This window comes from Anolis sagrei, chromosome 9 (genome assembly GCF_037176765.1).
Source record: "Anolis sagrei isolate rAnoSag1 chromosome 9, rAnoSag1.mat, whole genome shotgun sequence".
NCBI lineage: Eukaryota > Metazoa > Chordata > Lepidosauria > Squamata > Dactyloidae > Anolis > Anolis sagrei.
This window is the reverse complement of record NC_090029.1, coordinates 17,966,264-17,982,599: the sequence shown is the minus strand read 5'-3', so window position 1 is coordinate 17,982,599 and position 16,336 is coordinate 17,966,264. Positions and strand designations below refer to the sequence as shown.

The following is a 16,336-nucleotide window of genomic DNA, read 5'->3' as shown; positions in this document are numbered from 1 at the left end:
CCTATCTGCCGTTGCTATTCCCTGATCCAATGATATCTTCAAAAGCTTTTGCTTCTCTTCTCATGAGCAAACACTCACAGTGTGGCTCTTCTTATGGCACCTCTGTGGGTACTTCAGAATTGCGCTCTCCATGGCATTTGCATAGAAGCACAATTTGTTGCTTTTGCGGCATCGAAAGAACAGCATTGGTAGACGATGGATTTCTTAACATATCTTTCTGCAGCACTTAAGCACAATGGGGAAAAGCATTAGCAAGGGTCCTTTACAAAGGTTGGACCCACTCTTTGCTATAAACGAACCCTCAGCTTGCCCTGCTTTCTGTTTGAGAGGAGGTTACTTCTGTAGCTCACCGCCATGTAAACATGGGAGTTGTAGTTTTACGAGGACTTTAGCCTTCACTGTAAGAGAGCTCTGGTTCTACAACGAACAACAACACCCAGGATTCCATAGTATTGAGCCATGGCAGTTAAAGTGTTGTCAAACTGCTACACACTGAGTCCTCTGCTCAGAAGGTTTTTAATATCGTCAGGGGCTGTGGTGATTTTATATATTTTTAATATTTATTTATTGTGTCATCCACAACCTTTTAATGATGTTTCATATTGTTTTAATGCTTGTATATTTGTGTACTTTAAGTTTTTTTTGTTGTGAGCCACTTTAAGTCTCCGTATAGAGAGAAAAAGCGGGATATAAATAAACATAATAGCAGAATTGATGATGAGTAACTGGAAAAGCTGACATGATATAAGGATGTAAAGGTCGAACTGCAATGACTCTGGCCCAAGCCAGTAGTCCCAGTGGTGATCGGCACACTGGATGTAGTACCTAAGGACCTTGGCCTGCACTTAAAAACAATCGGCACTGACAAAACGACCATCTATCATCTGCAAGAGGCCACCCTACTCGGATCTCCACATATTATTTGCCGATATATCACACAGTCCTAGACACTTGGGAAGTGTCAGACGTACAACAGCAGCAGAGTGATCTTGTTTGCTGTGTACTAAACTTGTTGTGTATTAGATAGATATATAGATATATAAATTTAGTGTTCATTTGTGGGATTAACATAACTCAAAAACCACTGGAGGAATTGACACAAAATTTGGACACTATACCCCTAACAGACCAATGAGTGACCATCACTTGTATAACACCTCCCCCCCCCCCTAAAAATTAGCAGAAAGGACTTAAAAACCCAAATAAACTAAATGACAAAAGCTAAATGACAATACAGAAAAAAGGAAGGAAGAGGAGGAAGGAAGGAAGGAAGGAAGGAAGGAAGGAAGGAAGGAAGGAAGGAAGGAAGGAAGGAAGGAAGGAAGGAAAGAGGGAGGGAAAGAAAGAAGGAAATGGAAAAGGAAGCATGGAGGCAAAGAGCAAAAAGAAGGAAGGAAAGAGGTAGAGAAGGAAGAAAGGAGAGAAAGAAAGGAGGAAGAGAAAAAGGGGGAAGGAAGGAAAGAGGTAGAGAAGGAAAGATGGAGACAAGGAAAAAAAGGAGGGAAGGAAAGAGAGAGTGAAGGAAACAGGGAGAGAAGGAGGGAAAGAAGGAGGGAAGGAAAGAAGGAAAGGGAAGGAAGGATGGAAGCAAAAAGTGAAGGGAAGAAAGAGGTAGAGTAGGAAGAAAGAGAAAGAGGGAGGGAAGGAAAAAAGAAGGAAAGAGAAAAGGAAGGATGGAAGCAAAAAGCGAAGGAAGGAAGGAAAAAGATAGATAAAGAAGAAAGGAGAGAAATAGGAAGGAAAAGAAAAAGGGAGCAAGGAAGGAAAGAGAAGGAAGGAAGGAGAAGGAAAGAAGAAAAGGGAAGGAAGGAAGGAAGGAAGGAAGGAAAGAGGGAGCAAAGGAAGGAGGCAAAGAAGGAGAGAAAGGAGGAGGGGAGGTTGGCCATAGCAACGCTTGGATCTGTAAGCATCATTCGAAAATACATCACACAGTCCTAGAGGCTTGGGAAGTGTTTGACTTGTGATTTTGTGATACAAAATCCAGCACGCACACACACACACACACACACACACACACATATAGTTTGCTGTGACATAATGTGTTTTTGTATCAGTAAAATAATAATAATAATAATAATAATAATAATAATAATAATAATAATATTTCGCCTTCAAAACCATCCTATGCATTGTGCTACATATTTTCCTTCCCTGCATTCTGGAGACTGAGGATTCTCCACTGGACCACCCTTGGCTTTCTCTTCCAGAATCTCACTGGCTGCGCATGCCTCAGTTCGGCCCCAGCCGAGAATGCCACGGTCGTTCCCGGGAAGTGCCCCAGCCCTGGATGCCAAGAAGCCTTCCTGACATTCCTTTGCGTGATGTGTGTCTGCAGCATGATTGGAGCCATGGCCCAGACGCCCTCCGTCATCATTCTCATCAGGTGAGGCATTCCTCATGTGTCAGACAAGTAGGACAGAGTCTTTGGGATGGGGAAGGGGACTGCATTAGCCCTTCACAGGAGATTTTGAAAGAGCTGTACCATGACTGCATGTTTTTATCACAGTCACAAGCCCTATGAGGAGCAGCTTAAAGAGCTGGGCATATTTAGCCTGAAGAAGAGAAGGCAGAATGGGGGACGCCTGGCTTGAGAGCAGTACGTGTGAAAAAGATCTTGGAGTCCTCGTGGACACCAAATTAAACATGAGCCAACAATGTGATGTAGCGGCAAAAAAAACCAATGGGGTTTTGGCCTGCATCAATAGGAGTATAGTGTCTAGATCTAGGGAAGTAATGCTACCCCTCTATTCTGCTCTGGTTAGACCACACCTGGAATATTGTGTCCAATTCTGGGCACCACAATTCAAGAGAGATATTGACAAGCTGGAATGTGTCCAGAGGAGGACGATTAAAATGATCAAGGGTCTGGAGAACAAGCCCTATGAAGAGTGGCTTAAGGAGATGGGCATGTTTAGCCTGAAGAAGAGAAGGCTCAGGGGAAACATGATAGCCATATATAAATATGTGAGAATGTGTTCAGAGGAGGGCGACTAAAATGATCAAGGGTCTGGAGAACAAGCCCTATGAGGAGCAGCTTAAGGAGCTGGGCATGTTTAGCCTGAAGAAGAGAAGACTCAGAGGAGACATGATAGCCATGTATAAATATGTGAGAATGTGTCCAGAGGAGGGCGACTAAAATGATCAAGGGTCTGGAGAACAAGCCCTATGAAGAGCGGCTTAAGGAGCTGGGCATGTTTAGCCTGAAGAAGAGAAGACTCAGAGGAGACATGATAGCCATGTATAAATATGTGAGAATGTGTCCAGAGGAGGGCGACTAAAATGATCAAGGGTCTGGAGAACAAGCCCTATTAGGAGTGGCTTAAAGAGCTGGGCATGTTTAGCCTGCAGAAGAGAAGGCTGAGAGGAGACATGATAGCCATGTATAAATACATGAGAGGAAGTCACAGGGAGGAGGGAGCAAGCTTGTTTTCTTCTGCCCTGGAGATTAGGACACGGAGCAATGGCTTCAAACTACAAGAAAGGAGATTCCATCTGAACATTAGGAAGAACTTCCTGACTGTGAGAGCCGTTCAGCAGTGGAACTCTCTGCCCAGGAGTGTGGTAGAGGCTCCTTAGAATAATAGAATCCAAGAGTTGGAAGAGACCTCATGGGCCATCCAGTCCAACCCCTTACCAAGAAGCAGGAATATTGCATTCAAATCACCCCTGACAGATGGCCATCCAGCCTCTGTTTAAAAGCTTCCAAAGAAGGAGCCTCCACCACACTCCAGGGCAGAGAGTTCCACTGCTGAACGGCTCTCACAGTCAGGAGTCACAGTTCTTTGGAAGCTTTTGAACAGAGGCTGGATGACCATCTGTCGGGGGTGCTTTGAATGCAATATTCCTGCTTCTTGGCAGGGCGTTGGACTCTATGATTCTATAAGCAGAGTTGTAGAATACTCTGAAATGGAGGCTTTAAGGTGGAGCAGCACACCAAAAAGTGTCAAACCACATTGCATTAAGAGACCAATGAAGGGATCGACTTTCATGCTCATTGCAATGGGGAGAGTTGACCAAAAGGCCCCAATTCCTCCATGGAGGTGAAGCCAAGGATATATTTATTTATTTATTTATTTATTTCAGTTACTTCTACCCCGCCCTTCTCACCCCCGAGGGGGGACTCAGGGCGGCTTACAAAGAAGGCACAATCCGATGCCTATGTCAAATATACATACATACATAACAGCAATTCAACAATTAACAGGTTATAACCATCAGTACATAACACAATCAATAAACTAATCTCATGCTCAGTGTTCAGAGTTCCATTAATCCATTCCGTTCAGTCAATTCCTGTCCATCATCAAGGTCCTTACTCTAGCTGTCAGAACATCCAAATGCCTGGTCCCACATCCAAGTTTTCAATTTTTTTCTAAATGACAAGAGGGAAGTCACCGATCTAATCTCCCCGGGGAGTGAATTCCACAGGTGAGGGGCCACCACCAAGAAGGCCCTGCTCCTCGTCCCCGCCAGCCTCACTTGTGATAGAGGCGGGGTCGAGAGCAGGGCCTCCCCAGAAGATCTTAAGCTCCGAGGTGGGACGTAGAGGGAGATCCGTTCAGACAGATACACCGGGCCGGAACCGTATAGGGTTTTGTAGGTCAAAACCAGCACTTTAAATTGTGCTCGGAATTGGATCGGCAGCCAGTGGAGCTGACACAATAGGGGGGTGGTATGCTCCCTGTATGCCGCTCCGATGAGCAATCTGGCTGCCTCCCGCTGGACTAGTTGGAGTTTCCGAGCAGTCTTCAAAGGCAACCCCACGTAGAGTGCGTTGCAGTAATCTAATCGGGATGTAACAAGAGCGTGGACCACCGTGGCCAGATCCGACTTCCCAAGGTACGGGCGCAGCTGGCGATCAGAGATCCTGGGACCAATTTGAGACACTTTCTGCAATGTGCATCAGCACTGTCCAGGCCTCAGACTGGTTTCAGGTCTTGCGATTTAAACATCCACATACTAAAACTATTTTCTCCTCTGCCAGTTCCACACCAATCTCATTGGCCAGTGTAGATGTGCCTTCCAACATCTACCTAGGATCGGTTTTGCATGACCTGATCTGTTTGTAAACACTGCAATTCATGTGATGTGTTCTTAGGTTTTTGGTTGTCTTCCCCTCCTAAAATACAAAAATAACAACAATTTGATCATTTTTGGTGGCCCTTTTCTCAACGGTTCTAATTTCCCCAACTGGCTCACTTTTTTGGAGTTCCTCTTTGTGTTTAATTGTGGCCATAGGGTGCAACTGCCTTCGTTCTTGTGATCCCACACTGCCTGAATTGCAATGCCATGAAAGGTGCCCATGAGAAGCTCATTAGCGCTTGATCTGAAGGTGCTGTGTGCCCAACTTCAGAGCAAACTGTTCTGCTTATGATGCTCTTTTATCTTCTCATTGTGGATATGGATCAAAAGCAAACTCTTCTTTCATATGCAACGCACCTGAGCACCCAAAGTTCCTGTCCGGGGTGGGTGGTACAACACAACATTGTCTTGAAGCCGGAAGACTGGTTTCTGTCACCTTTCTATGTTCTCTGCCTTCCTTGTGAATTTCCAGGTTTGTTTTCTCTATTGAGACACAACCAAGTCCCCAAATCTATCAGTTTAAACTATCTTGTGTCCCTTTGGAACAGAAGTGCCAGGGATACTTACCTATTTCCTTGTCCTTAATCAGAGAGGTGGCTTGAGACATGGAGGCACTTCCTTGAGGAGATGGGAAGCCACCACAAATTTATTGAATAATAATAATAATAATAATAATAATAATAATAATAATAATAAATTTCTCCCCTGTACAGAACAGTGAGCCCAGAGCTGAAGTCTTACGCATTGGGAGTGCTCTTCCTCCTTCTCCGATTGTTAGGTAAGTGGATCCAATACTCTGGCATCCCTCTAGTTCAGTATTTTTCAACCTAGGGGTCGGGATCTCTAGTGGGGTCGTAAGGGGGGTGTCAGAAGGGTCTCCAAAGACCATCAGAACACACAGTATTTTCTGTTCGTCATGGGGTCTCTGTGTGCCAAGTTTGGCCCAATTCTATCGTTGGTGGGGCTCAGAATGCTCTCTGATTGTAGGTGAACTATAAATTCCAGTGACTATAACTCCCAAATGTCAAGGTCTATTTTCCCCAAACTCCAGCAGTGTTCGCATTTGGGCATATTGAGTATCTGTGCCAAGTTTGGTCCAGATCCATCATTGTTTGAGTCCACAATGCTCTCTGGATGTAGGTGAACTACAACTCCAAAACTCAACGTCAGTGTCCACCAAACCCCTTTAGTATTTTCTGTTGATCATGGGAGTCGTGTGTGCCACATTTGGTTCAATTCCATCAGTGGTGGAGTTCTGAATGCTCTTTGATTGTAGGTTAACTAAAAATCCCAGCAACTACAACTCCCAAATGAGAAAATTGATTTTGTTTTTGTTTTGTTTTTTTAGTGATGGTCACTCCTTGGGTTATTAGGTGTCTTGTGGCCAAATTTGGTGGCAATTCATCCAGTGGTCTGTTAATCCCACAAACGAACATTACATTTATATATATATATACTAGCTGTCCCCTGGATTGCGTTGCTGTGGCTCACATGAGGGTTCTGTGTGGGATGTTTGGCCCAATTCTATCATTGGTGGGGTTCAGAATGCTCTTTGATTGTAGGTGAACTATAAATCCCTGCAACTACAACTTCCAAATGTCAAGTTTCTATTTTCCCCAAACTCCACCACTGTTCACAGTTGGGCATATTGAGTATTCATGTAGAGTTTGGTCCAGATCCATCATTGTTTGAGTCCACAGTGCTCTCTGGATGTGGGTGAACTACAACTCCAAAACCAAAGGACACTGCCCACCAAGCCCTTCCAAGTCATGGGAGAACTGTGTGCCAAGTTTGGTTCAATTCCATCACTGGTGGAGTTCAGAATGCTCTTTGATTGTAGGTGAACTATAAATTCCAGCAACTACAACTCCCAAATGACAAAATCATTTTTTTGAGTGAAGGACGTACATTTAGTTGTTAGACGTCCTGTGTCCAAAATTGGTGTCAATTCGTCCAGTGTTTTTTGAGTTTTGTTAATCCCACAAACGAATATTATGTGTGTGTGTGTATGCACACACATATACACACACACAATATATATATACACACACACACACACACTTCACTTGCCTCATTTCCAGCAGACCTCTGAAGATGCCATTAGCCACAGATGCAGGCAAAACATCAGGAGAGAATGCCACTGGACCATGGCCATACAGCCTAAAAAAACTTACACCAACCCAGTCTAATCCATCCGGGCTCGTTTTGCATTCTTAAAAACAGAAGTCCCTTCTCTTGAAGCTGGTTCAAGCAATTCTCTTCTTCTTCCCTAGGTTTTATCCCACCTCCTCTCATCTTTGGAGCCGGGATTGACTCCACTTGCCTGTTTTGGAGCACGTTCTGCGGGGAGCAAGGCGCGTGCGCCCTGTACGACAACGTCGTGTACCGGTACTTGTACGTCAGCATTGCCATTACCCTGAAGTCCTTGGCCTTCATCTTGTACACCACCACCTGGCAGTGCTTGAGGAAGAACTATAAGAAGTACATCAAGAACCACGAAGGCGGCCTCAGCACCAGCGAGTTCTTTGCCTCCACCTTGACCCTGGACAACCTGGGACGGGACCCCATTGGCTCCAGCCCGGCCCATAGGACAAAATTTATCTACAACCTCGAAGACCACGAATGGTGCGAAAACATGGAGTCTGTTTTGTAGTGACTGCAAAGGCGGGTGGCTAACCCAAAGGTTCTTTTTAAAACAGATATATTATATATATATACGAAAGAGAGAGAAATGTAATATATATATACATACACACGGACATTTTGGAAAGTACAAGCAAAACAACAGACACAACTGTTTCTCAGAAACGACCAATTTTTTTCCCTTTGCTAGGGATCTAGCTAGCAGATCTAGCAAGATTTGAAAGACGTATATCATTGTTTGGAGACCTGGCATGAGAAATAGAGGTCCAACATGTGCCAGATGGGTTAGCCAGCATCGTAGAGAGATGGGCAAAGCTGCCCATCTTGGGATCCAGCATGGGCTTAAGGAGTGGAGCGGCTGTCTCTCTCTCCTTGGATCTAAAGGCAAAACCACCCAAAGGCAAAGAGAAGGAGCAGAAGGAAGCCACAGAGTGGTTTCCCCAACGAGGTCCCTTTCGGCACCATTGGGTGTAGCCTTTGCAATACGAGCTCAAAGGATGTAAACATGGGTGCTATTCAGTCCCAGCATTTTTCAGTCTCCTCTCTACCATATCAAAGGGGTGACCTTGGGGAAGGGGAAAATCCTTCAGCCAATTCAACCGTATCATCACCAGCTCAATGCCAGAAGATGAAGCTAAGCAGCTCCATCACATTACTGCTCTTAAAGCACCAGCATCCGTTCCATTTTTGGTATAGAAACTGGGAGTGGGATGTACCTGACTATGCCAGGAAAATAGGGAGGGGAGTATTGGATGATCTTTGCACCCATATTTCTGCAAAACTTTTGAAATGTAGTAGAAATGAAGCGGGTCTAAAGCAAAGAGAGATGTAGGACTTTCAGAAGTGGAAGAGGGGAGGTCGAACCATCAGTCTTCTTAACTAATATAAGCTTTTGTATACTTTGGAAAGAAAACCTAAATTCTCAGTATAGTTTGGACCAGGGAAATGTTGAGTTGGGGAAGAGAAGGGCACCTATTCCCAAAGCAAATGTTCAACTTTTTATTATATATTTATGTTTTTATGGTTGGGTGAGGGCATGCAGTGAGACATGAATGCATACATGTGCATTGGGATGGGAAGGATCGTATTGGATGCAGCATTCCAGTTTGCGGGGACATTTTGACAATGTCCATCCCTCTTCCCAGGTGGCCATTTTGGCCATCCTTTTTCGTTTGGAAATGAAATCCAAACTTTTTTGGGAGATGTACTTTCCTTTACTGAGATATATGCCAGCTTTCTCTTTCTTTCTAAACTTTGATAAAGTTGGGTTGCTGTGAGTTTTCCAGGCTGTCTGGCCATGTTCCAGAAGCATTCTCTCCTGACATTTCACCCACTTCTATGGTAGGCATCCTCAGAGGTTGTGAGGTCTGTTGAAAGCCAGGCAAGTGGGGTTTATATATCTATTAGGCTTGGGCGGTTTCATTCATTAATTTCGTAATTCGTTATTAATTCGTATTTAAATTAGCTTACGATCCAATATTGAGCCATGCAGGAATAGTGTGAGGAGTAAATTAGATTCGAAACAATTTTTTCAATTTATTTCATAATTATTTCGTAATTATTTTCGCATGTCTGGTGCAAGTTTTATAGTTGTTGTTTGTTTTGTCACACCAACAGTCAACAACAGAGGGAGAGGGAAGCTTCAGAAGTTCCCCCTGTCCCATTTGGAGGTTTTTTTTAGCATATTGCGCAATCGCGTCCGCCATTAACGAATCAATTCGTAATTTTACGAAATTTCGTATATTTCAAAATTATTAAAAGGAAAATTTCGGAATTATTAAAAAAAACGAAATGCAAGGGCCCCCTAAAAACAAAACAAGTTTAGAACCAAATTTTTCCGTGGTTACCCAAGCCTAATATCTATGGAAAGATATCCAGTGTGGGAGAAATAACTCTTGTCTCTTGGAGGCAGGTGTGAATGCTGCAATTGGCCAGCTTGGTTAGCATTGAATGGCATTGCAGCTTCAAAGCCCGGCTGCTTATTTATTTATTTGTTATTATTTCTGGTATTTCTACCCCGTCTGTTCTCTATCCCCGAAGGGAGTCTTAGGATGGCTTACATTAGGCAACGATTCAATGCCGTTTCATATACAACTTTTACAATAATACAACACAATTAAAATACATAAAGCATTAATTAAAACAGTACATAAACATTAATTAAAACTATAATACAATATCATCAGCTGTATCGTCACTCCAGTCAATAAGTGCTAATTAAGTCTGCTGTCCAAAAGCCTGGTCCCACAACCACAATTTCACTTTCTTCCTGAAAGCCAGGAGGGATGAGGCCAATCTTATCTTTTCTGGAAGCATGTTCCACCGGTGGAGGGCCACAGCCAAGAAGGCCCTATCTCTCATCCCGGCCAAACGCGTTTGCGATGTAGGCGGGAGCGAGAGCAGGGCCTCCCCGGATGATCTTAAATTATGAGGTGGGATGTAGAGACAGATGCATTCGGACAAGTAAGCTGCTTTCTGCCTGGGGGATCCTTTGTTGGGAGGTGTTAACTGACCCTGATTGTTTATTTATTGTCTTGAAACACTCAGAAAACTGGGGAATTCCAGACATGAAACAATCAGGACCAGCTAACACCTCCCAACAAAGGATTTCCTCAGGCAGGAAGCAATCAGGCTCTGAATGGCCCGACTGATTGGCCATTCAATGCCAATCAGTGGGGCCAATTGCAACAGTGGTGCCTGCCTCCAACAGACAAGAGTTCTTTCTTTCTCCTGCCCCGGACATCATTCCCCAGATATATAAACTCCACTTGCCTAGTTTCCAACAGAGCCCACAACTTCTGAGGATGCCTGCCATAGATGTGGGTGAAACGTCAGGAGAGAATGCTTCTGGAACATACCCATACTGCCTGGAAAACTCACAGCAATCCGGTGTTTCCAGCCATGGAAGCTTTCAACAACACTTTGAAAAAGTTAGAGCCCAACACAGGAGCAAAAGAGGACTTCTCCCAGACTTCTTGCAGTGGAATAGTCTCTGCCATTTTTGGTTGATGGTTCCATCCAAAGATGGCCCCATTTTTTCAGAGGAGATGAACTCCAGCATGCACAAACACTTTGGCCCCTCTGTCTGCAGGATCAGTTGTAGTCCAGACGATCGCAAGCTCAGGAATGGTGGGGATGCACTATCTTAGCCCCATGACAAAGCTTGGAAGGCTAACTGAAGGGCACCCCAAAATCGCTTCTTTCGTTACCACAGAAACCCAGCAGCGGCTGTTAATTTTGAGGCCACCTCCCAAATTTGTTTGGCAACCTCAAAAACTCTGTGGTACCAGTAAAGTGGTGAAGCTGGAGCATTTATAGGTCCTGGGCAATGGTTTGGTGGTTCGTTTTTGGGTGTTCATTAAGGGCAACATGACCTATGGTCTCCATGTTGCCACTGCTGCCCTATGCGATGATGGCCTTCCTGCCACTAGACTTCCCATGAAATGCACACACATACCTTTACATTTCAGCCTCTGTTCACCGTTAAGTCATACTATAAACAGAATCGCTCCCACGTGCTATTGCTTTCGAAATCTAGGTGCTTCTTCTTCTACGTTACTTGCAATAGAGAGGTGTTTGTGTTTCAGGCAGGTCTGAATTAGATACAGTCCATCATCTGTATTAATGGATTCTGTGTCCGTGGATTCTGCTATCCACCATTCAAAACCTCCTCCCTGCTTATTTTTGTCATTTTGCACAAAGGGCACTATTTACTCTGCCAATATGTATCATGGGACCGGAATATTGACATTGGTATCCACAGGAGGTCCTGAAGCAAAACCCCAAAGGATACCAATAACTCACTACATCATAGTAAAAGTGGCAGAAAATGGAAAGGCCATTTACGAGTGGTTCAGAATTATTACTTATAGAGGGTTTGGTGCTGTCCATGGTTTCAGGCATCCATAGAAGGTCTTGGAACATACTTCCTGCAGATAAAGGGGGCACTTCTTGCAACGCCCTTCGGCATAGATGCGCTTTCCACAGTTTCACTTACACAGAGTCCAAAAAAATAAATAGTCCCCTGGAAGTGTTTGCGGGATGCTCTAAGTCCTCCAGTGTGATTCTGTGGTATGCTTCTGACCCACGTATAGTCAAAATATAGGGTTTGCTATAACTTGTAGTTCCATGTATCCCCTTCGGAAACAAGGGCCATACTATATTGTTTGGAAATAATAGCATGGTTTATCCCTGCTTTGCCTTTGCTAACGGCCTGGATTTGGTTGTTCTGTAGTTTTTACGTCCCTTGCATTGACCACACAGGGTCCATCCACATTATCAAATGAATGCAGTTTGACACCCCTTGAACTGTCAACTCGGTGTGATGGGATCCCTCTGGTTTGTTTTTTGGTGATGTCCCAGCAGTTCTAGTAAAGAAGGTGAAAGACCTTGTAAAACTACAACTCCCAGGATTCCATAACATTGAGCCCTGGCAGTTCAAGTGGTGTCAAACTGCATTCATTCGACAGTGTAGATCAGGTATGGGCAAACCTAGGCTCGGGGGCCGAATGCGGCCCCTTGTGCTCTTTTTTTCAGGCTCTCCTCTCTCACATCATCCTGTCCTTCCTTCCGTCACTCTTTCCTTCCTCCTTCCCTCACTTTTTCTCCTTCTCTTCAACCCTTTCATCTTTCCTCTCTTCCCTTCCTCCTTCCCTTCCTTCCTTCCTTCCTTCCTTCCTTCCTTCCTTCCTTCCTTCCTTCCTTCCTCCCTCCCTCCCTTCCCTTCCCTTCCCTTCCCTTCCCTTCCCTTCCCTTCCCTTCCCTTCCCTTCCCTTCCCTTCCCTTCCCTTCCCTTCCACCCTTTTGTCCTTACCTCCTTCTCTCCCTTTTGTCTTTCCTTCCTTCTCTCTTTCCTTCCTCCTTCCTCCCTTCCTTCTCTCTTTCTCCTTCCATCCTTCCTCCCTTTCGTCCTACCCCTTTTCCTCCCTCTTTTCCCTCCCTCCCTCCTCCTTTCCTTCCCATTTTCTTTCCTTCTCACTTTCTTTTATCTTCCCTCTCTCCCTCCCTTCTTCCTTCCTTCCTTCCTTCCTTCCTTCCTTCCATCCATCCATCCATCCATCCATCCATCCATCCATCCATCCTCTGTTTAAAAGCCTCCTTATTTGGAGGCTTTTAAACAAATGCTGGGTGGCCATCTGTCAGGGGTGCTTTGAATGCGTTTTCCTGCTTCTTTGCAGGGGGTTGGACTGGATGGCCCATGAGGTCTCTTCCAACTTTATGATTCTCTTCATCTATTCCTTCTCTTTTTCCTTCCTCCTTTCCTTCCAACTTTTCACCCTTCCTACCCTTTTGTCTTTCCTTCCTTCCCTCTTCCCTCCCTCGTTCCCTCTCTCTCTCTTTCTCCTTCCATTCTTCCCTTCCTCCCTTTCATTCTTTTTTCCTACCCTCTTTCCTTCCTCCTTCCCTCCTTCCCTCTCTTCCTTCCTTCCTTCCATCCATCCATCACCAAGCAGCTTGTCCAAGCGGGGAGTGCTACCATGCAGCCCCCAAGTTAGAAAGTTTGCCCATGCCTGGTGTAGATGCACCCACAGGGCATGGAAGATGCATGCCCCTTCCCAAGAAAGAGGAGCAATACTGCCTTGGTTTGCATTCCCTCAAGGCAATTTTTTCATAGGGGACACAAAATTTGCATCCTGTTGCTTTCCCAATTATTTGTGCGCCATTGACCATTGTCCTTTCAAGTCATAGCTCTTCTTCGCACCTTGTTTTGAATTGCCTTGAAGTCAACTTTGGCTTCTGTTGACCCAACCCTGATCCATTCAACGGAGGTTTCCCCCTTGCCCTTCTCTAAGGCTGAGAAGACATTCCACTTTGAACGTTTGGGCTTTGAGGAGATTATCTAACGACACATCCATTGGGTTCTTTTTCATTCTTGTGTTTTCTTTTTCTTCAGGGTGGGATGGGGAGCAAGATGGGTTCCGGAACAAGGACCCAGTCCTCCTCTCCTTCTGACCGAAGGGGAGACAAGTAAACAGGAAAAGAGAAAGAGAGGCGGCGCTCAGTATATTTTGAGCACCGCCTTCTGTATTTTTGCAAGCTTATATTTTGCAGAGGAGTTTAGAAAACAAAAATTATGTGATGACGTGAAATATAATGTACTGTAAGTTTGCTGTAAATGATATTAAAAGCACTATTTTCATTCATCAATGGCGTCCTCGAATGACCTTTTTATTGGGAACTCACACATATACTTCACATTGCCCAGGTGTCGTTGGGACCACCACTTTCTCCTTTCTCCAGCTTTGGGAAGGTCTGCTCTATGGCCAGGCATGTAGCCGAGGGGGGGGGGCTTGAGGGGCTTCAGCCTCCCCTCCCCAATTCTCAGGGTGGTCCGCGAGAAGGCTTTGTCCGTGCCTGGGCCCTCATCACACTCTCTTTCCTTTTCGGTGCCCCTGGTTTCAGCCTTTGGTGCTGGGAGAGGAAGGGGAGTGCACCAACAGCCCAGGTGCCAAAGAGGATGCCGCCGCACCACAGACCATTCGGAGGCTGCAATAGGCCTTAGCGCCCGTGCACTCGGCAGGCCTTTCACCCATGCATTGAAGTCTCACCACACTTGTGGTTGGGAGTGGAGTGCGTCGAGCCCGTCAGCTGCCTTCTGGGACTCTCTGGATCCAGGTAAACAACAACTCCCATTTGAAAAAAGGACACTCATTCCCCAATCCCTGCCTCTATGAACAGTTGGGCACATTGGCTCTATGTGCCAAGTTTAGTCCAGATCCAGCGTTGGCTTGGTTCAATGGCCTCTGCAAAAGGGTGCACTGCAACACCCAGATCCAAGGTCAATCACCCCCAATCCCCGCCTGTCCTGTATGCACAGTTGCAATTAACACAAAAGACAATGGATTCCCACAATCACAACAAACACAAATCCATGACAAGTCGTAGTACATAAATCACAAAGGTAATTTTTTTTAGCTTATGTAATGTAATATAGAGAAGACAATTATGCTGGGGAAAGTGGAAGTCAAAAGAAAGAGGGGCTGACCAAGGGCAAGATGGATGGATGGCATCCTTGAAGTGACTGGACTGAACTTGAAGGAGCTGGGGGTGGTGACGGCCGACAGGGAGCTCTGGCGTGGGCTGGTCCATGAGGTCACGAAAAGTCGGAGACGATTAAACGAATGAACAGCAATGCAATATTAAACTTATAACCAACTTATATGATGCAGCATTGAGCAATATACAATGAACAAAAAACTGTTGTTGATACAGTGATTTTACATCAGTAACAAAAATAGAGTCTTTCTTGCTGTAAAGCAGACTTATCTTAAGGGCATAAGATCCCTTACTTTAGAGAAAGATACTCTTGAGTGGAGTTTCCAGTCCCTTGTAAGAGGATGTCCACGTAGAGGATTTCCAGACCGGTTTCGACTAACGTCTTCCTCAGGTGGAGAAATGTGAAGAGTATAATGAAGTGGACATCAAGTTCTCCAAAATAATAATTCTTCCTCAGGTGGATAAGAATGAAACAGTGGATATTAGGTTCTCCTAAACCATGCTGTGCGGATACAACTGTACCAGGAGCTCCAATGTTGTTTGCTTTGCATTGAATGTTTGTTGTAGTCCTAAGTTTCAGGGACTCTTCAGATAGGTGGCTTCTTTTGGCTGCAATCATAGGGCAAGCCACCTGTCAATTATAGTTAGGTTCCCTGTTCCTGCCCCCTTTTTGGGTTTTAGAGGGAATAGGAGCCATTTTGGGTTCAGTCCACACAGAGAAGCCTTTCATGCAGGATATAATACCAAGAGCTCCTGTAGAAAGCTTCGTCTTCTACAGCTTGGCCGGGGAGATATACAGCCCACAGCTTGGCTGGGGTTATACAGCCGTACATCTCCTTTGCTAAAGGACTTCAGTCAGCCATCACGGAAACCTGAGTTCTTTCCCCCCTAGAAGTCTACAAAGCTCTGCTTGGTAAGGGTCACTCGCGGAAGCCAGAAGCAGTTGGTACCGGGTGCAGGGGCTCCATGCCAACAAAGGCAAAGACAGACTGCCCAGATTAGAAGTTAAGGATTTCCCCATTACTTACAGTTAAGAAGATAGTGCCTGTTCCCTGTGGACAAGCTTGAGGGAGAGCCAATAGACTGTTAAGAAAGCCTTAAAGTAACTGTTTGTTTTCCTTAATAAAGAACTTTGTTGAACCTTTAAGCAATCTAAAGACTCTGTCTTAAGGAAATCCAAAGGCCTTTAATCTGAGGCAGCCCCGGCATCCCGTTGGGCACACGGAATTTATGTCCTGTCTACAGTCTTATGCACAGGCCCAGCGTGCAACAGCACACGTGCTCTGCAATGGTTTGATTCTGTAGCAAGCAAGTTTTTTGTTCATTGTATATTGCTCAATGCTGCGTCATATAAGTTGGTTATAAGTTTAATATTGCATTATATAAACTGAGAAAAACCATTTACCTTTGTGATTTATGTACTATGACTTGTAGTGGATTTGTGTTTGTTCAGTATACACAGTTGGCCATGTTTGGTCCAGATATGATGTTGGCTGCCTTCAGTTCTTTCTTGATCCAGGTAAACAACAACTACCATTTGAAAACAGCAATCATTCCATGTGTCAATTCACTCATACAGAACATTACCAAAAGGGTCATGTCAAATGAAGACATT

General features: G+C 44.9%; 1 protein-coding gene across 1 annotated transcript in view; it reads left to right on the top strand.

Moving 5' to 3' along the window:
• SLCO3A1 (solute carrier organic anion transporter family member 3A1) overlaps positions 1-13,872 on the top strand; it is a 145,813-nt gene extending 131,941 nt beyond the window's left edge. The window contains exons 8-10 of the mRNA XM_067471309.1: positions 2,208-2,383; positions 5,796-5,860; positions 7,356-13,872. Of these exons, the coding sequence (XP_067327410.1) occupies positions 2,208-2,383; positions 5,796-5,860; positions 7,356-7,735 (621 nt within the window). The 3' untranslated portion in view covers positions 7,736-13,872. The remainder of the gene's footprint in view (positions 1-2,207; positions 2,384-5,795; positions 5,861-7,355) is intronic.
• The last annotated feature ends 2,464 nt before the right edge of the window (positions 13,873-16,336 follow it).